At 46.4% G+C, this 20,521-nt stretch overlaps 1 protein-coding gene across 1 annotated transcript in view; it reads left to right on the top strand.

The window, feature by feature from the left end:
- Window positions 1–20,521, top strand: part of TLL2 (tolloid like 2) — a 150,515-nt gene that overhangs the window by 19,576 nt on the left and 110,418 nt on the right. The window contains exon 2 of the mRNA XM_031015399.3: window positions 13,743–13,853. Coding sequence (XP_030871259.3) covers window positions 13,743–13,853 — 111 coding nt within the window. The remainder of the gene's footprint in view (window positions 1–13,742; window positions 13,854–20,521) is intronic.

The following is a 20,521-nucleotide window of genomic DNA, read 5'->3' as shown; positions in this document are numbered from 1 at the left end:
TCTGAGGGCCAGGGAACAGTCTTGGGGATAGTGCAGTTGGTGATAGGAGGTGGCAGCGGAGTGGAGGGGTCTCCCTCTGACTGGCTGGCTGCTGCCTGGCTCGAAGTCTCCCCAGCTCTGCAGACCCCAACTCAGGGGCCGTTAACCACCCCTAAAATCCCCCCACCAGACTCTTGGAATCTTCAGTGTGGAGGGGTATGAGGACTCCTCCAGGCCCAACCCCTCCTGCACTCTGTCCCTTGAAAGCAGCCGCCCGGGCTGTCCCCGGCTGGCCAGGCTGGTGGCTCCTCTGTTGGCAGAGCACTTCCTGCTGACCCTGAGGTCAGTCCTCACCTTGAATCCCAATGCTGGGACCAGCATCCTGTGCAGGGCAGTGAACTGAGCTCTGAGTCTTGGAGCCAAAAGGTCTGAGTTCAAGGCCTGTCCCCTTCTTACGGATTGTCAACTTGGGCTAGTCGTTAACTTTCTGAAGTCTCACTTTCCCCCATAAGATTGGGCTGGTGGCCTTCCTGCCTTCTTCTAGGCCTTCTGCAAGGAGGTATTTGTTCACTCACGGATTCGGGGATGAGAATGTTCTGAAGGTCAGTGCCAGGCCCTGTGCTGGATGCTGGTGTTTTGGGTGTGGGGGGTGTTTGCAGGAGAGGAGGATGTGTGCATGGAAGGGGTGGCATACTGTAAAGTGCTATACCAGAATGAGGGACTCCTGATTACCCTCTCCACGCTGGGTGCTCTAACAGCCTCAGGATCCCGTTCCCCAATTCTCAGCCTCCCTTTTTGCCCAGGCTGAGCCTCTCAGATCCCCTGGCCTCCTGTCCTGCCTTACCCTCACTGTCTACAGCAGTCCGCATGGCTGGGCCCCCCACTCCAGCTGGCTTGCCCTCACTGCACCCCTTCTGCTCCTGCCCTGACAGTGCCTTGCTCTTTCTCACCCCAGGGCCTTTGCACATGCTGTCCCTTTAGCCAGCATGCCCTTTCCTCTTATTATCCACCTGCCAAACTGCAGCTCACTCATCATCCTCCCACTCATCCCCTTTGTGAGGCTTTCCTGATTCTACATTTCCAAGGCTGTAAGTTAGTCATTCCTCCTCTCCATGCTTCCATCTTACAAAGGGAGCCAAAGACGCATGGCAGTTAAGAGTTAGAATTGAGAGGGGGCCTGGAGGAAGTTGCCTAAATCTCTCTGTGCCTACAGTCCTCACCTGACACTGGGTATGATGATGCACATTGCACGGGTTTGCTGTCCTGAGGGCTAGAGGAGCGAGAGGAGCCTGCACGGTGTGGGTGCTGCAGAACCATCAGTCCCTTTCTCTTCAGTGCACTGGTCCTGAGAGGAGATCTAAAACACCAGATTTGGAAGAAATAGAGATTGCTGTTCAAAGATCAATGGGGACGTGATGGAAGGGTGTGAGCTCCCTGTCTCTGGGTGGAGTGTTGGACCCAGTGACCTGTATGGCCCCTTCAAGTCCTAGAAGTTTGTCATTCCTGGAGGACTGTGGAGCAGTGCAACAGTCTCCAAAATGTGTTCCTTAGGTCAGGAGACCCAGTGAAAGGAGATCTCAGAGGCAACTATGTTGGGAAATGCCGCATTCCCAGTCTTTCTCTTGGAGAGCCGTGATATTTGTTAGAATTGTAAAGGGTCTGGGAAGTCCTGCAGTAAAGAAGGTGGTTTAACAGCATTTCTTAGTAACTTTTAGAATGTGGAACTTTGGGGAGAATTGGATAAGAGATCTGATTTTTGTTTGTTTGTTTAAGACGGAGTTTTGCTCTTGTTGCCCAGGCTGGAGTGCATTGGAGCAATCTTGGCTCACTACAACCTCTGCCTCCTGGGTTCAAGCGATTTTACTGCCTCAGCCTCCTGAATAGCTAGGATTACAGGTGCCCGCCACCATGCCCAGCTAATTTTAGTATTTTTAGTAGAGACGGGTTTTCACCATGTTGGTCAGGCTGGTCTCAAACCCCTGACCTCAGGTGACCCACCCACCTCGGCCTCCCAAAGTGCTGGGATTAGAGGCGTGAGCCACGGCGCCTGGCAGGGATCTGATTTTGGAATTAGAGAGACTTGTATTGACTCAGAAAACCTGTGCAGCTTCTTCCTGCCTGCATGACCTTGGCCAATTCCTACCTCCCTCATGGCCTTTTTTTTTTTTTTTCTCTCCCTTCTATAGAAAGGGGACAAAATGGCCTCCTCTTGAAACTGGTGAGAGGACAGATTGTGGTAATATGTAGAGGGCATTCGGCCTGGTCCCAGGGACACAGTGAGTGCTGCTTGCTTCTGCTGTCGATGGGGAAAAGATAGCCAGGGCAAGATCTGTGCTGTGCAAATCCTGGATGGGAGCTGCAGAGATGAGCCTTTCCCTGCAAGGCTCAGATCATGGTCATCTTTTGCAGCCCCCAAAATCAGGCACACACATGGCATCAGATGGGGAACATAACAGAACTTCAGAAACTGTGAGGTACTTTACAGGTACTTACTGTCATTACTGCAGTGGCCCGGAGCTGGCTGTTACCTCCTTGCGACGCCCAACTGTGCACACCTTTTCCCAACTCCATGTTCAGTGACCTGAAATCAGCCACAGTGGGAGCATTTACACAGGGAAATCAGCAAACACCACAAACCAAGGCTCTCCCCTACCCCAGCCAATTGTTAAATAGCAGCACACCACTGACGGATTAGATATCATTAGAAAGCGTGTCTTTAAAGCTAGTCCTTTTACATTTCCAAATTTATTACATAACAGCTTTAAAACTGTATTTGACTAATTTATAAAGATTTCAATTTTTGATTTCCAAAAAACATTTTTCCTATTGCACTTCATAATCTATTCCTGAAACATTTACTAGCCAGAGCTTCATAAGGAAACACTACCACCTGGTGATGAGTCCCTCAGTTGCAGGTTGAAGCTCTAGTGGGGTCAGCCAAGACTGGAGCTGAGGTCATTTTCGTGGATGTGCTTTTTTTCTTTTCTTTTCTTTTTTTTTTTTGAGACAGAGTTTTGCTCTTGTTGCTCAGGCTAGAGTGCAATGGTGCAATCTCAGCTCACTGCAACCTCCGCCTCCTGGATTCAAGCGATTTTCCTGCCTCAGCCTCCCGAGTAGCCGGGATTACAGATGCCCGCCACCACGCCCAGCTAATTTTTTGTATTTTTAGTAGAGATGGGGTTTCACCGTTTTGGCCAGGCTGGTCTTGAACTCCTAACCTCAGGCGATCCACCTGCCCCAGCCTCCCAAAGTGCTAGGATTATAGGCGAAAGCCACCGCGCCCAGCCGGATGTGCATTTTAAATGCTTCCTGCAGCCCATATGTTCAAGTTCTACATCTCTGTGAGGAATTGCCCTGCCTACCCTCTTCACTACAGCCATGTCAAACACAGAGAGGTGGAGGGGAGCCCATGACCCCAGGGTCATAGTTGGAAACAGAGTCCCTGGTGCCTTTGGTCAGTGCTTCTCATACTCCAGGGTGCACCCGATTTCCTTGAGGGATGTTGTTAACATGCAGATTTTGACTGAGCAGGTCTGAGGTGGGCTCTGAAATTCTGTATTTCTGTTGAGCTCCAAGATAATGTTGATGCTGCTGGTCTATGGATTACACCTTGAATAGCTGGGATTGGTAGTGGAAGAGGTGATGGGAATACTTTGAAAGTCTTCTCTTTGCCTTTCAGTAAGAATTCAATAGCTTCGTGTGTCAAATCCATAGACATAACTCATTTGCTTCTAAGTATAGTTCAGTCCACTTGTTGATTTAATTTTTTATTTATTTGAAATTAATTTTGGTGTATAGTATAAGGTTCAAAGCCAACTGACTTTTCCTCAAATAGCTAACCCATTTGCTTCAACATCATTCATTGCTTAGTTCCCTACTTTTCACAAATATGCAAGACCTCTTTTATCCTATATAAGTTTTCTTAGATAAAACCTAGGGGCTGCTTACGCACACATCCATTTGAAAAGAGTTAACGGTTCTTTACTATAGTCTTTCTTACCACAAACATGTCTCGTCAGTCACTTTCTATAGCTTTTAGTAGAATTTTACATTTCTTGACTTAGTAACACATTTTTGTCATCAAGGTTGTTCCTAGCTATATTATTTTAATTTTTTTCCAATTGTTTTTATTTTTTTTTGAGACAGAGTCTCACTCTGTCACCCAGGCTGGAGTGCAGTGGTGCAAATCTCAGGTCACTGTAACCTCCACCTCCTGGGTTCAAGTGATTCTCCTGCCTCAGCCTCCCAAGTAGCTGGGACTACAGGCGCACACAACCACGCCCGGCTAATTTTTGTATTTTTAGTAGAGACAGGTGTCACCATGTTGGCCAGGCTGGTCTCGAACTCCTGACCTCACGTAATCCACCTGCCTTGGCCTCCCAAAGTGCTAGGATTACAGGTGTGAGCCACTGCACCCGGCTTAGATATGTTATTTTAAATAGAATTTTTACATTATTTTATTTTATAAGTAACATATAGTTGTTTGTATTGTATCATTTATAATTTATATTATTTATGTTATGCTTATATATAGCTAGCCACATGTGGCAATTTAAACTTAAATTAATTAAAAGGAAATAAAATGTAAAATTCAGTTCCTCAATCATATAATCACATTTCAGTGCCCAATAACCACATGTGGTTAGCGGGTACCATGTTGATGGGATCGCTTTCTTTCTTTCTCTCTCTCTCTCTCTCGTCTTTCTTTCGACAAGGTTTCGCTCTGTTGCCCAGGCTGGAGTGGACTGACACCATCATGGCTCACTGCAGCCTCAACCTCCCGGATTCAAGTGATCCTCCTGCCTCAGCCTCCCATGTACCTGGGGCCACTGGTGTGTGCCACCATGCCCAGCTAATGTTTTGATTTTTTGGTAGAGACAGGGGTCTCACTTTGTTGCCCAGGCTGGTCTCAAACTCCCGTGCTCAGGTGATGTTCCCACCTTGGCCTCCCAAAGTGCTGGGATTACAGGTGAGCCACTGCACCTGGCTTGGGATCACTTCAGTTTATTCTTTTAGGTTATCTAGGAGAGCAGCTGCTTTGATACCAAACTCCTGGTTTCTCTCCTACAGCAGCATTACCCTGATTTCCTTCTTAATGAGGAAGGCAAGGATGGCAAATGTGTGCCATGAGGGTTGCCCTATGCACTCATGCCCATGGCACACATCACAATTAGTCACAGCGCTCTTTGCTGTTCCTGGGCTATGTTGGTTTTGAACTTACCCCTTAGTGCCCTGCTCTTCTCTCTGAAGACACACATTTCATGTAATGGAAGGACCTCTGCTATGAAGAACGCATTGTGTCAGGAGTCTAGGTTCCCACAGCAGCCTTTGGTTTATTTAGAGTATCAAAGGCAGTTTCTTCTTCCTTCCACGCAGGAGTTTCCATCCCTGGCTCCCAGATACATGAGGGCCCTGCTGGTTCAGACACCATTGTTATGAGTGGTCCTGGACTTGAGTCTTCACTCTGCCAAATGACTCACTATGTGACCTTGAATTAATCACTCAGACCCCCTGCAGAGCATGCTGCTGTCTATGAAAGGCGGTGGTGGCTTGGAGACTCCAGCTGACATTCTGGACCTGTGTTCTGGGGTGCAGCCACTCTTGCTTGAAGGCTGTATCTGTGAGCCTAAGGGGCAGCACTGACTCATGCTGTGGGCTGTGTCCCCTCTGAGTGAAGGGCACGTGGCCTTCTTGGACTGTCTTTGATCCTCAGGAACTGTCCATGGGATCCTGGGGCAAGATCTGTAGAACACAAGGGAAGAGTCTGCAGGACCGCAGTGTGGGAGCCTGGGCTGGCGTGGGAAGGGGCTCTCTGGGCCTTGAGGTGGGCTAGGATCCAGTCCCACACCGTGGGGGCTTCCCGCAGGTGCTGCGGAAGGGCCAGGCCATGCTGTCTTGCAGCTGTTGTGGGTAAGGGCTGCCCTGGGCTGGGCACGCAAGCACTAAGTCAGTGCCTCCCAAAGGGATCAAACCTGTAAAAACGTCTCTTAGCTCACTGCACATCACATTGATGTGGGCCATGGCCGGTGACCTCAGTGCCTGCAGGGTGCAGCTCCTCCATCTCATATTTGCTGAGTGGGGCCTGGTGCCAGTTCTGTGCTGAGCATGGATCCACATTATCTCAGTTGATGCTCGCAACAACCCCATGTGGAAGATATTATGACTCTTTATTCACACTTGGAAGATGAAGAAACTGAGGCTTAGAGAGGTAAAGTTATTTGTCCAAGGCTTCCCAGGCAGGACGTGAGCTGGGGGCTATCTGATTCGGTTCCTTCACTGTCAGCCACTAGGCCCATACTGCACCGTGTGATGACTTTCCTTGGTGAGTATAAAATGGGATTTCACAAGTGAAATGTACATGGGAGCCTGTTGTCATGGCGTTTAGACTCTGGCACAATCTGGGAAGTTGAGTAGATGCTAAGAGCTTAGGAAGCCGCTGCGGGACTGGGAAGAACCCTGGCTTGGGGGTTCTGGCTCTGCTGCTTGCTGGCCCTGTGACCCCAGGCAAGTCATTCTCTTTTCTGAGTCTCAGGTTCTTAATCGGTAAAAGTGGAATGAGACCAATATGGGTTGATGCAAAAACTAAAAGAAGCGATGCCTGTGTACAATCCAGTGTTAACTGTAAAGCATTACAGAAAACATGATCTCCTCTCCCTCTCCCAACTCCACCTACTTCAACCCCCACCCCTACCCCTGCCAATGCCTGGCGTGTGCTGCCTCAGTGTTAGATGAGTATAGCAGCATGATTTAGCCCCCGCTGTCTGGTTAATATTGTCTGGTTGAGACCATTTGTCCTAAAGGAATACAGAGAAAGGAAAGAGTGTGTCGGGGTGGGAGGGCAAATGCTGGTGATGGAAGCTGAGTTGAGTTTTGCAGGGTGGGGTCTTCTGGATGAGGACAGGTGGGGGAGGGAGAGAGACAGGAACCAGGAGGAGCAAAGTGGAGGATGGAGAGGTACCACTCTTCACTGCATGCTTGCCACAGGCCAGGCCTGGCACTGGCTGCTTAACAGACCTCATGTTGTTTAATTCTCACACACTTCTACCAGGTAGGCACCTCTATTTCCAGATGAGGAAACCGTGGCTCAGAGAGACCAAGTGAGTTACCCGAGGTCACACAGCTCTTCAGTGATGGCACTGGGATTGGAACCCAGGTCTTTCTGGCTTAAAAGTACATGCTTTTAATGAGCCTGCCTCCCCAGGTGAACAATACGAAGACTGCAGGCAGAAAGTGCCTTCGTAAAGGATTCCCCTGCAAGGGAATCAGCCTGGGGCTCCCACCCTTTGGTGTCAGGAGGACGCCTGAGCACTGGACATGAGGAGGTGGAGACCAAGCCAGCTGAGCAGGCCCAGGGGACAGTGTGGGAGGAGTTTCCCAGCAGCCCTGTGACTTTGGGAAGGGGCTGCTGCAGAGCGGCCCCCGCTGCTCTGCCCTGCTTGGCCCCTCTGCCATGCTCCGCCTTCAAACTGTGGTGTGCAGGGGCATTGGACTTCCCAGGGGTGCTCTCTACAGATGGTTCAAGGGAGTGAACTTCCAGGTTCTGAAGCATGCATCTGGGATTCTATACTAAGACAGCAGGAAGATGCTGGGCACGTGGCCCTTCCTGCACTTCATGGGAGAGAGGCTTACCTGTCACCCATCTGGAATCCCACTGTGTACAAAACCCCCGAGTGTCAAAGGAAAAATGAGAAATGGTTGGTTATAGAGCAGCCTTCTTCAATGAGGAGCCAGAGTGTCTTAGACCTGCAGCTCTTCTGTCTCTTCTCATCTATAGGAATTTCTATTAAGGGAAATGCTTGGGGCAGGGAGGAATATTTTGATTTCAGAACAACTGAAGTAGGGTAGTTAATGATAGTGATTCTCTTAAGTATAACTAGAATGCTCCCTGGACCTCTACATTTTTCAAACTATGTGGATAAAACCCAGGATGAACATTTTTCTTGTTTTCTTTCGGTTTCAGCATGCTATTCCAAAAGGTAGTTAAACCTATTTTACCAAACCATATCATGAAACATTTATTCCACATATAGTCAATCGTCATCTTATAAAGTACTGATTATTTTCTTTTCATGAGCAAAATAAGTATTTAAACTTATCGTGAAAAATCTGAAGTGTCAGGCTAACAAAGGGATATGCAGCTTTTCAAAATGATTTAGGAACACGTGAGCACAGAAGTTGGAAGACCACTATGTAACTTCCTTGGCTTGGGTGGTTTTCCCAGTGCCTGTTTATCTGTTCCCTTCTCCCACCCCCTTGCTTCTCTCTTTCTTCTCTCAGAATGTTTGAGAAGTATTCCTGATTGCCTGCCATTGCCATTGCCATAATTGACATCGGACACTTTTTCTTTGGGGGAAAAATGGTGCTGCACTGTGGACTGTCTTGTGCCAAGTCTTCAGGGAAGTGGGAAACCGAAGGGCTCAGTGCAGGCAGCCGGAAACCATCTTTGACCAAACCAACCTTGTCACACATTTCAACGGAGTTCTAGATGACAGTCGGATTTCAAGGAATTGTGAGATAGACTGCCTTGTACAAAGTTTGGGTCCCCAAGAAAAGCTTTAAATTGAGAGACAGTTATTGTATTCAGTCAACACTTTTTATTTTCTAATTTTTTATTTTAGCCATCCGAATGGCTGTGAAGTGGTACTTCATTGTGGTTTTGATTTGCATTTCCCTAATGACTGATGCTTTTGAGCATCTTTTCATGTGTTGGCCATTTATATCTTTTCCTTACAGATGTGTTTTTTCAAATCCTTTGCTTAGTTTTAATTGGGTTGCCTTTTTGTTGTTGAATTGTAAGAGTTCATTTTATATTCTGGATTCTAGGCTCTTATAAGATATATGACTTGCACAAATTTTCTCCCATTCTGTAAGTTGTCTTTTCACTTTCTTGATAATGTCCTCCTTTTCTGATAATGTCACAATGCACAAAAATTCATAAATTTGATTAAATCTAATTTATTTATTTTTTCTTTTGTTGCTCATGCTTTTGATGTTATATCTACGCCATTGCCAAATCAAGATAATGAAGATTTATGCTGATATTTCCTCCTAATAGTTTTTTGGTTTTAACTCCTACATTTAGGTCATTGATTCACTTGGAGTTAAATTTTGTATATGGCTTGAAGTAGGAATTCAACTTTATTCTTTTGCACATTTGTTTCTTTTAAAAGCCTCTGGTGACTTGTGGCTAAATAAAAAAGGGAGATGGAGATCTGGGAAACTCCGACCTAGAAATATAAAAATGAATACTGTGAGGAGCATGAGTCTCAATTCATAGATTTCACAGTATGGACAGCGTGGATGGATGACATGGGTTTCAAAGTTTCGAAAGCTATATTTGACCTCTGTGGGGAAATCGCCTACTGTGTGCCAAGAACAGGGAGAAGCATGAGCCAGTTTATAGATTTTGTAATATGGACAGCTTGGATGGATTACTTGGGTTTCAAATTTCAAATTATATTTGATCTCTGCAGGGAAAGCATCTATGTGTCAAGTACAGGGCTTGGTTCTTCATTGCTCCATAAATTTTATTTTTCTTCCTTCAATAGATTGCATCTACTGAAGAAAGATTATATCTATTGAAGAAAAAAAAGAAAGCCATGGTGTGTGTGTGTGTGTGTGTGTGTGTGTACTTATGTGTACATGATCTCATTTAATTTTCTCAACAGGTTTCCAGAATAGGCAATATTATCTCTATAGATGAATCATTTGTGGCTCAGTGAGGTTGAGTAATATGTGCGAGGTTGCCAAAGCCAGAATATGAATACAGATCATTTTGCAAAGGCTGTATGTGTCAATCATTATAATCTAGATTATGATACAGGAATAAATAATCCTTAAGTATCCATGCTTTATAACCACAGAAGTTTTTGTCTCATGTTACATGTTCAGCCTGGATCATATCATCTTCACCCTATGTCTCAGCCTGATAGAGTGGCCTGTTTCCGGAATATCCTTTGTCTTATGGCTTTGGGAAAAGAGAACATGGCAAACCATGTGCTGGGTCTTACAGGTTCTGCTTGGAAGTGACACATGTCACTTCCCCTCACTTTCATTGGCCAGAAAAAAATCATGGTGGGCCAGGCGAAGTGGCTCATGCCTATAATCCCAGCACTTTGGGAGGCCGAGGCAGGAGGATGACTTGAGGTCAGGAGTTCCAGACCAGCCTGGCCAACATGGTGAAACCCCATCTCTACTAAAAATACAAAAATATTAGCCAGCATGGTGGCGCATGCCTGTAATCCCAGCTACATGGGAGGTAGAGGAACGAGAATCGCTTGAATCTGGGAGGCGGAGATTACAGTGAGCTGAGATCGTGCCACTGCACTCCAGCCTGGGCAACAGAGAGAGACTCCATCTCAAAGAATAAATAAATAAAATAAATCACATGGTGAAACCTGACATCTGAGAGAGGGGGAAGTATAATTTGTACCCAGGAGAAGCAGCAAAAATGATGAACAATAATAGACTCTGTCACAGGTCTCCTCCCCTCTTGTAACAAATACTTGCTTTCCTTCTCCTCCAATATATACAACATACTTACCTTTCCCCAAAGTCCTGTCCAGTCATGGTACCAGGCTCCAAGTCCAAGATCTTGTGATCATCTCTATACTAAGTCAGGATGTGACTCCTCTTCATCCAAAGACTTGTGAACTTTAAAACAATCATATACTTCCCTACCCCACCACCAAAATACATACTCAATATACCATGATAGATAAGGGACAGGATAACCATAACACACACTTCCATTTGGAAAGAGGAAGACTGGGAGGCACAACAGTCACTGATCCATAACAGTTCTGAAATCAGGCTGGACACATGTTGCAAGAGGCGCCTAGGATGGGGAAGGTTCCTTCATGAGGCCCTGATGCCACCTCCTGCCAGTAGCTCTCCATTCATTTTCCCTGTGTGGCTTTAAGCTCCACACTCTGGGAGGTCCTGCCCTTCCTTTTCCCTTATTCTTAGCCACATCTGGAGAGGGCATCAGAGAATATGCGCTTCATGGGGGCAGCTTTTTCAGCCTGTTTCTTTCCCATACAAGGATGGAGGCCCAAGGGTCATTTGGTGTCATTTTAAGTGTCAAACGTTAGCAGCCTCTTATAGGCCATGCTAATGACTTTTTTTGGCCCTACGCTTTTCTACAACATTAATCATCTTCTTATCTGTTTGGTTCAGCTGTGTGTGCCACAGCCACATACAATTATTTTCTAAACATGTCTATCTCTCTCCAGACTTAATTATTGCTGCCTTGCACTTATGAAGCTTCTGAGAGAGAAACACATTCTTAGTTTTCTTTATCTGAACAATTCTTTCTCAACTGAAAGGATTTACCAGGTACCATCTTGGTTGGTTCTTGCTACAAGGTTGAATTTTTTTTCTTTAACAGACATCTTGAGTATAATTTACATGCTGTGTAATTCACTTATTGTAAGTGTACATGTTATTTTAGTAAATTTATAATTGTGTAACCATAACTACAATCCAGTTCTAGAGCATTTCCAGCAACCCCCAAATTTCTGCATGTTCATTTACAGTCAATCCTTGTTTCTGCCCCCAGTCCTAAACAATTACAAATATTTCTACTTCTATAAATTAGCCTTTTGTAGACATTTCATATCAATTGAATCATATAATACGTAGTGTTTGGCAACAGTTATTTCATTTCGTATGATGTTTTTGAGATTCATACATGTTGGAGCCTGTGTCTATAGTTTGTTCCTTTTAATTGCTACATAGTTCTATTGTATAGATATGCCACATTGTGTTCATCCATTCAACAGCTAATGGACATGTAAGTTGTTTCAAGATTAGGGCAATTAGAAAGAAGGCTGCCATAAACATTTGAGCATGTCTTTGTATGAACATGTGTTTTCATTTCTTTTGGAAAGATCCCTAGGAGTTGAATTGCTGGGTCTCACGATAAATTTAAGTTTTCAGTTTTTTTTTTTTTTTTTTTTTTGAGACGTAGTCTTGCTCTGTCGCCCAGGCTGGAGTGCAGTGGCGCGATCTCGGCTCACTGCAAGCTCCGCCGCCCGGGTTCACGCCATTCTCCTGCCTCAGCCTCTGGAGTAGCTGGGACTACAGGCGCCCGCCACCACGCCCAGCTAATTTTTTTCTATTTTTAATAGAGATGGAGTTTCACCGTGTTAGCCAGGATGGTCTCGATCTCCTGACCTCGTGATCCGCCCGCCTCAGCCTCCCAAAGTGCTGGGATTACAGGCGTGAGCCACCGCACCTGGCTAAGTTACTTTTTAGAGAACCTTCCAGTTTTCCATAAAGGCTGTTCTTGACACTACAATGCTGAATTTTCATCATCCTCTGTTACTCGAAGTTCTCAGCTTTCTTTTTTTCTGTAGTTATGAGGACAGGTTAGCTCTTCCAACTTTCTAAGACCCTGAAGTTTTGGACTCTCTATTCTTTGTCATTCTTATAAAAATTGTCATTTTTCGAGCCCGTTTCTTTCTTGTAGAACCTTGTCAAACATAGTTAATAACAACCAAGGCGTGCTATCAGCATTCTTAGTCCATGTCTTCATTTGAAACCATAGCGCATTCAGTTCATCATCTGCCTTCCGAGTGAAGGCAGGCAACACTTTGACTGAATACTTCGTCACCGTCACTGCATAACATAGAGATGACTTCCTTTCAGCCTCTAGTAACAGTTTCCCTGACACCTGGCCCTAAGGCAATGGATTTTTGTTACAGAACATACTATTTCTGATAGCAATTTCTGTATTAGTGAGGATAAAGAGATTGTGCTCCAGTAATGAATGCCCATGAATCTCAGAAGATTATGAAAACAACATCACACCTGTAATCCCAGTGTTTTGAGAGGCCGAGGCAGGAGAATTATTTGAGACTGCACAACATAGCGAGACCCTGTCTGTACAAAAAAAATTATAAAATTAGCCAGGCGTGGTGTCCCATGCCTGGAGTCCTAGCTACTTGGGCAGCTGAGGTGGGAGGATTGCTTGAGCCCAGGCTTTCAAGGTTGCAGTGAGCTATGATCGTGACACTGCACTCCAGACTGGGCTACAGAGCAAGACTCTTCTCTCTTAAAAAAAAAAAAAAAATCCATCCTCCCCCCCCAACAAAAAAAACAGTGTTTTCATTTTTTAATCCATGCTGCATATCCATCCTGATAAGCCACACTGTGCTATACATCATCTTTACTCCAGAACCTAGGGTGATCCCCATGAACCCAGATGAACCCCATCTGGAACATTGCTTGTCTTCTGGGACAGGGCAAAGAGGACGCAGTGAATCATGCACTAGCTCTTAAAGCTTCTGCTCACACTGAATTAGAGAAGGCTGTGTGGCCAATCCTGACACCAATGGGGTGGGGAACTATAATCTTTCCCCAGGGAAGGGCAACAAAAATTATGAACAACAGTATAATTTATCACATTATTCGTTTTCTTCTACATCTTGGGGACCATAAAGAAGAAAGAAGCAGCTGTCTTTTTGTGGTAGTTTTGCTCAGAGCTGCCTAGAGCGAGGACAAGACAGGTGACCTTTCAAAATACCTTACAGACTTAGGATTTGGATTTTCATGGTGGTTGGCACAGCCCCAGGCTGCACAGAACTAATACCTGCTGTTCCTCTGCCTCCACCAGCCCTATCTCTTAGGCTCAAGGAGAAATTTTATTGGATGGGCTGTCTTTTCCAAAGTTCCAACACCCAATGCCCTTTGGGGCATTAGTGAATCCATTTTTCTTGACTTCTAGCATAAATTCACCCACTTATGTGTTTCCTTCCCAGCTGTCTTTTGGGGAGACATTGCCTTAGATGAAGATGACTTGAAGCTATTTCACATTGACAAAGCCAGAGACTGGACCAAGCAGACAGTGGGGGCAACAGGACACAGCACAGGTAGGTACTGCTTCCTCCCTTCTCCTGCCCAGACGGGAGGGATGAGGGACTTCAGCAGGGGGAGATGTGGACCACGAGTCATCGGTGTTTGACCTGCTAGTCCAATGCCCCCCTATTTGTGGAAAATCAGAGGGGTCACTTCTCCTTCTCCACTGGAGCCAGTGGAGCTGGGGCTTCCAAGTTTGCTGATTCGTCTAAGAAAATCTCCATTTGCCTCTTTATCAGAGGGTTCAGGCTGGAGCTTGGCATTGGTTCTTAGGACTCTGGCCTCGGGGTTCAGCACTTTCCAGATTGGAGAGTCAAGTGAAATGTAAACAGAAAACCATAACACCTCATAGCAAGTGTGTGAGAAACCAAGAGCAGTGGGAAGACAGAGAGTGAGTGGAGAAGCCTGCCTGGTGTCATGTGAATGGGCACTTGTGTGTGGTGTCTTGAAGGGTGAGTAGGAGTCCTGAATGGGAAAAAGGGGCACTTCAGGTGGAAGGAGAGCCTTTTGCAAAGGCAGAAAGTATGGGGGGGACTCTCCTTATTTGAGGAACAGAGGTAAGGTGCAAGTCACTGGAGGGCAGCCCTTTGGGGTGGGCTGTGGCAGGAGATGTGCCTGGAGAAGTTAGCTGGGGTAGACGGTGAAGGGCTTGCCTGTTGAACTCGTGAGCTTGGGCTTTGCCCACTGGGCTGTAGGGGTTCTGGTGAACAGGAGCATGACTTGCTCATCTTGAAATCAGGGGTGCCTTGATGGAGTCCCCTCTCCCACTGCTCTCTGCAGCCCACCAGGTGCCCTTGGGGTGCTGGGTTCCTGGCTGCCTGCTTGGGCAGCTTCACTATGCTGATTGCAGTGGGGATGGTGCTGGGGGGAGGGTTGTATCAGGCAACCCCTCTTCCAGGCTGCTCATGTATGTGGTGACATCCAGGAAGATCTCTGGAACCTGGAGGGAAATGTGTGGGCATGTGCCCAGGGCGGGGGCACCTCCCACGGTTCATGAGGAACCAGAGCAGCTACAGGGACCTGCCTCAAAGCTCCCCTACAGGGGTTGGTGGATGAGGGCTGACATTACCAGGAGGTCACAGGGACCTCATTGCCAGTGGCTGGGAGGAAGGTGGGGCAGTTATGTACTTTAGGATTTCTTTTTGGTGTCTTGTTTCATGAGTGTCATTTCTTAGGATTTTTGAGGTCTCGTATAAGGTTTGAAATTCTATTCACATTTTAAATGGAGTTTTCAATTATTTTTAATACCAATATATTCAGAACTTTACTTAAGCTCTAACCAAAGGAAGCATCTTTGCATAATTCTACCACTCCATCTAATCACACTTTTCTCCCCAGTTCTTACCTGGAGGCCTGGAGAAGCTGACCTGACTGTAATCTTGTATGTGTAGTTAAAATATTTTTAAAACTTTTTTGATGGTGTTACTTAAAAATAGTGAACTTCATGTATCTCAAACATACAGCATGATGAACTTTTACATATGTACACGCCCATGGGACCACCACCCACACCAAGATAAGGGACATTCCAGACCCCAGAGACTCCTCACATCCCTCCCAGTTAATACGCGTCCCAAAGTAGCCACTGGTCTGACCTCTATCACCCCAGACTCCTTTTACCTGCATGGAGTCGTACAGTCTGTATTACTCTGTGTCTGGTTTCTTTTGTGCAGCCTGTGACTGAAATTCACTCACATTGCCGTGTTGCTCTTTTTCATTGTTATGCAGTATTCTATTGTATGAACGGACCCTGGTTTATTTGTTCTTCAGTTGACAGACATGTAGGCAGTTTGTGGTTTGGGCTACAATAAATAAAGCTGCTGCAGTCATTCTTGGACGTAGTGTTTTGGTGAACACGGGCACTCATTTCCACTGGGCCTGTGCCCAGGAGTGGGGGTGCTGGGTCATAGGGCACACACAGTTCAGCGTTAGTAGGTACTGTCGAAGACTTCTCCAAAGTGGTTGTACCACTTTACGCTCTAAGTGGGCGCATACTCATTTAGAAGACAGGAGTGGTGTCTGTGCAGGATCCAGTAAGGCTTTGAGTCTTGGTCTCCCCGGTTTGGGTCTCACTGACTTGACGCCGGCCCACCATCAAGAATGCTCAGGGTTGCCTTTCTCAGCTGTCCTGCTGTCCTTGGGGGCCCAAGGTTGGCAGATGGGAGTGAGAGACCCCAAAGAGAGGCAGGGCAGTGGCCAGCCACCACGCCAGTTGCATACCCGGCTGCTAGAGGGTTGTGTTGAGGGAAGGCTGCCTGAGGATGCTGTGGTGGAGGAAGTCCAGCAGCCCTGCCTTCTCCCTCATGCCACTTGCTCAAGGTGGACGTGACCTAAGAACTTGGTGGCCTGTCTTCTCCCTTCTGTCCTGTGAGCTGATAGAGCTGATAGAGCACAGAGCCTACATCCTGCCTGGATTTAGATCCCCCAGAGTCTGGGCCAGGACCTTGTACCCAGAAGGTGCTGGCCAACATCAGCAGAGAGGAGATGGAGGCAGATGAAGATGGCAGACCCTGGAGCCGTCTCCCAGGGCCTTAGAGATCCAGAGCCTCAGCAGGGCTTTGCTCCCAGAAGGGTGGTGAGACCATTGACCCCAGTGGTCACAGGCTTTGGGTCAGACTGCCTGGGCTTGCATCCTTAAGCTGGGCCTCAGTTTCTTCATCTGTCAGATGCAAATAGCAATAATCCTTACCTCAGAGTAATGCTGTGAGGATGAAAAGAAAGAATATGTGCAAAGTGCTTAGCACAGTGCCTGGCACATAACAAATGCTTAATAAATTTCATCTGCTTCCTTCTCATTATTATTAATATTTGCAGAGAGAAGACTGACCCGGGAGGGTTTACAATTAAAGTGGAGAGTGGGGAGCTGGGCATTCACCCCTGTGGTCCCAGCTACTTGAGAGGCTGAGGTGGGAGGATCGCTTGAGCCTGGGAGATCGAGGCTGCAGTGAGCAAGATCACGCCACTGCACTCCAGCCTGGGCGACAGAGTGAAACCTTGTCTCTAAAAAAAATCAAAATTGGCCGGGCGCAGTGGCTCACGCCTGTGATCCCAGTCCTTTGGGAGGCTGAGGCGGGCGGATCACGAGGTCAGGAGATCGAGACCATCCTGGCTAACACAGTGAAACCCCGTCTCTACTAAAAATACAAAAAAAAAAAATTAGCTGGGTGTGGTGGCAGGCGCCTGTAGTCCCGGCTACTCGGGAGGCTGAGGCAGGAGAATGGCGTGAACCCGGGAGGTGGAGATTACAGTGAGCCGAGATCGCGCCACTGCACTCCAGCCTGGGCGACAGAGCAAGACTCTGTCTCAAAAAAAAAAAAAAAAAATTAAAATTAAAATTAAAACAAGTGGAGAATGAGGGAAATTTGCTGTGTACATGGGGAATGTGGGGGCTTAAGAATGAGGCCTTTGAAATATATATCATACTTGGTGTTTCTTCCTTCCCAAGCTTGATATTTTTTTTTCTAGTGTGTTTTTATGGCAAAGTGATTTTTATCCTGATCATTTTTCTCTGAGGTCCAATAGTACTTTGCGTCTACCTAGAATAGTATGAATAGTTATTTTATCATCAGAATGGGAATTTTTTTATTGTTTTTGTTGATTAAACTAATGCTGCTTGTTGTAAAAAAAAAAAAAAAAAAAAGTCCAGTAGCTCATAATTGTATAAAGTGGAAGGTGAAAATCTCCTGTTATCCCAGCCCCAAAGATCCCTGGCATTACCAGTTTGCTGGATTCTTTCCAGACTTAATGTGCTCAGGCTGTGTGTGTGCATGTGTGCGTGTGTGTGTGTGTGTGTAACATAAAAGGGATTAGGGATTTTACTCAATGTGCTTTGGTGTTGTCTGCATTTTTTACTTAACACTTTATCATGGACATCTTGTCATGCAGCACGTTGTGGTCTCTCTTATTTTAACGGCAGTAGTGATTCAATGTGCAACTCTGCCATGATTTACCTAACTAAGCCCTTATAGATAAATGTGAAGATTGTTTCCCATTTTTTTTCTGTATTTTTTTTCCTCTTAGAAGCAATGTTTCTATAAATAACTTTCTGCATGTATCTTTAAACATTTGTTTTAATTTTAAAAATCACAAGCCGGGTTCGGTGACTCACACCTGTAATCCCAGCACTTTGGGAGGCCGAGGCAGGCGGATCACTTGAGGTCAGGAGTTCAAGACCAGCCTGGCCAACATGGTGAAACCCTGTCTCTACTAAAAAATATAAAAATTAGCCGGGCATGGTGGTGGGTGCCTATAGTCCCAGCTACTTCTGAGGCTGAGGCAGGAGAATTGCTTGAACCCGGGAGGTGGAGGTTGCTAGTATGATTTCACTAGCCAAGATCGTACCACTGCACTACATCTGAGCGACAGAGTGAGACTCCGTCTCAACAACAACAACAACAACAACAACAACAACAAAAAATATATATATATATAAAAAATTAAAAAGGAACCACACCTTTACCCTCTTTTCCTACTTCCAAATGTGTGGGAAGATGTATTCTTAGATGCAAGTTAATCTCATTTCCGAGCTTTGGTAAGTGCCTCTGTGTATTAGTCTATTCTTACTCTGCTGATAAAGGTGTACCCGAGACTGGGCAATTTACAAAAGAGAGAGGGTTAATTGGAATCACCGTTCCACGTGGCTGGGGAGTCCTCACAACCATGGTGGAAGGCAAGGAGGAGCAAGTCACATCTTGTGTGGATGGCGGGAGGCAAGGAGAGCTTGTGCAGGGAAACTCCTGTTTTTAAACCCGTCAGATCTCGTGAGAACCACTTACTATCATGAGAACAGCATGGGAAAGACCCGTCCCATAATTCAATCATCTCCCTTTGGGTCCCTCCCACAACACTTGGAATTACGGGAGCTGTAAGATGAGATTTGGGTGGGGACACAGAGCCATCCTGTTTCTTTTGTTGGAGGGTAGGGAGAGGGCTCAAGGGGAGAGGTCTGAGGTCCCTGGAGGGAGACATGGGGGGAAGGGCCCAGAACCCTGCAGTGCAACCCCAGAGGCCTCCTTTGCCTGTTTATCCTGTGATCTTGGCACTGCTTTTTTGGCTGCAGAAGGAAACCATGTCAGTTGCCCTAGAGGTGACCCAGTCAGCCTCATTTGCTAGATGTGCCCAAATTTATTCAGTAGCAGAATCAGGACTAGAACCCAAGTTTGTCAACTCCAGGGTTGCTGTGTCTTCTACTTTACCAACCTGCCCATCATATTGCCAGCTAGAGGAGCTGAGAACAAGAGTGCAGGTGGTTATTCCTTTGTTGTCACTTGGAAAGTAGGCTGGAGTCTTTCTGTGCCAATGGTGAGGCAAGACCTTATGCCTGGGTTGGCTTAAGAGCCCACTTAGTGCACTGCAGTGTCCACAAAAAGCCACTGACAGCTTTAGGATTCACAGCAGGGAGCATGTCTTCTGTTCACTTGGGGCCACGAGCTGTGTTGATTTCATGCCAATTTGTCTTCCTGCCTCTAGTCTCTCTTACTCCATTCTGCTTCTAGCTTATCTTTCTGGCAACCTTGTGACCACTGTAGTGGGTCCTCCCAAAACCCATGTCTACCTGGAACCTCAGAATGTAATCTTATTTGCAAATAGAATCTTTGCAGATCTAATTAGTTAAGGATCTTGAGATGAGATCCTCCTGGATTTAGGGTGGATCCTAAATCTATTGACTGACATGCTTATAGGAAAAGAAGAGGACAGAGAGAGAAGGCCATGTGAAGACAGAGGCAGAGATTGAAGTGATGCAGCCACAAGCCAAGAACACCAGGGTTGCCAGGAGCCACCACAAGCTAAGCAGAGACAAAGGTGGATTCTCCCCTAGAGCATTTGGGGAGAATGCTGCCAACACCTGGCCTTCAGACTTCTAGCCTCCAGGATTGTGAGAGAATAGAGTTCTGTTGTAAGCCACTCAGTTGTAGATTGCATGGCAGTCCTAGGAAACGAATACAGTTGTGCTCTTTAGAACCTTCAATAGCTCCCCCTTGCTTATTAGAAACATTCCTTGGTCGGACTCTTAAGGCCCTTCATGCTATGTCCACAACCTGTGTATCCAGCCTCTCTTCCCACTCCTGGTCCTCTAGCCAAATGCAATGATGTGCCTGTGCAGGCCCCCAGTTTCCTTCCTTATAGCCTCTGTTCTAGCTGCTCCCTCTGCCCAAAGTCCCCATTCTACACATAAGGAAATGAAGACCCCCAGAAAGGTTGGATGACCCATTCAAGCCTCTTTATCCATCTCTACCCAGCTGCATTCGTGATGCCTCTTTGCTCTGCATGCCTCCCAGCTTGGGGAGATGGCCTGGGTAGATGGTGCTATTAAAATTGGCCTCATTTTGTGCTTGGGATGGAGAGAACTGCTATTTCTCCCCCATTCTCCGATGGGCCCATTCCCTTGTCATGGGGCTGCTGGAGGATGTGGCAGCCGCATTTTGGATGTGTGTGGGGGCAAGGCGGCAAGAAAGGATTCTTCAGGGAAAGAAAGTCTTCTGTGTGCATTTTATTTGCAGTGAGAAGAATGGGAGTCCTGGGCAGGCATTGGCCAAGCTGTTCTATGAATGGGGCCCTTGAATTAACATTACAGAGTTTCCTAAAGCTGCTAATCGGATTAGCTGTGTAGTGAAGGAAGTACTTAGTGGGAGACACACACAGACACACACACAGGCGCGCACACACTTTCCGACCCTCTTGC

Source organism: Gorilla gorilla, chromosome 8 (assembly GCF_029281585.2).
Source record: "Gorilla gorilla gorilla isolate KB3781 chromosome 8, NHGRI_mGorGor1-v2.1_pri, whole genome shotgun sequence".
Classification (NCBI taxonomy): Eukaryota; Metazoa; Chordata; class Mammalia; order Primates; family Hominidae; genus Gorilla; species Gorilla gorilla.
The sequence above is the reverse complement of the archived record's forward strand: the minus strand, read 5'-3'. Positions and strand labels throughout refer to the sequence as shown.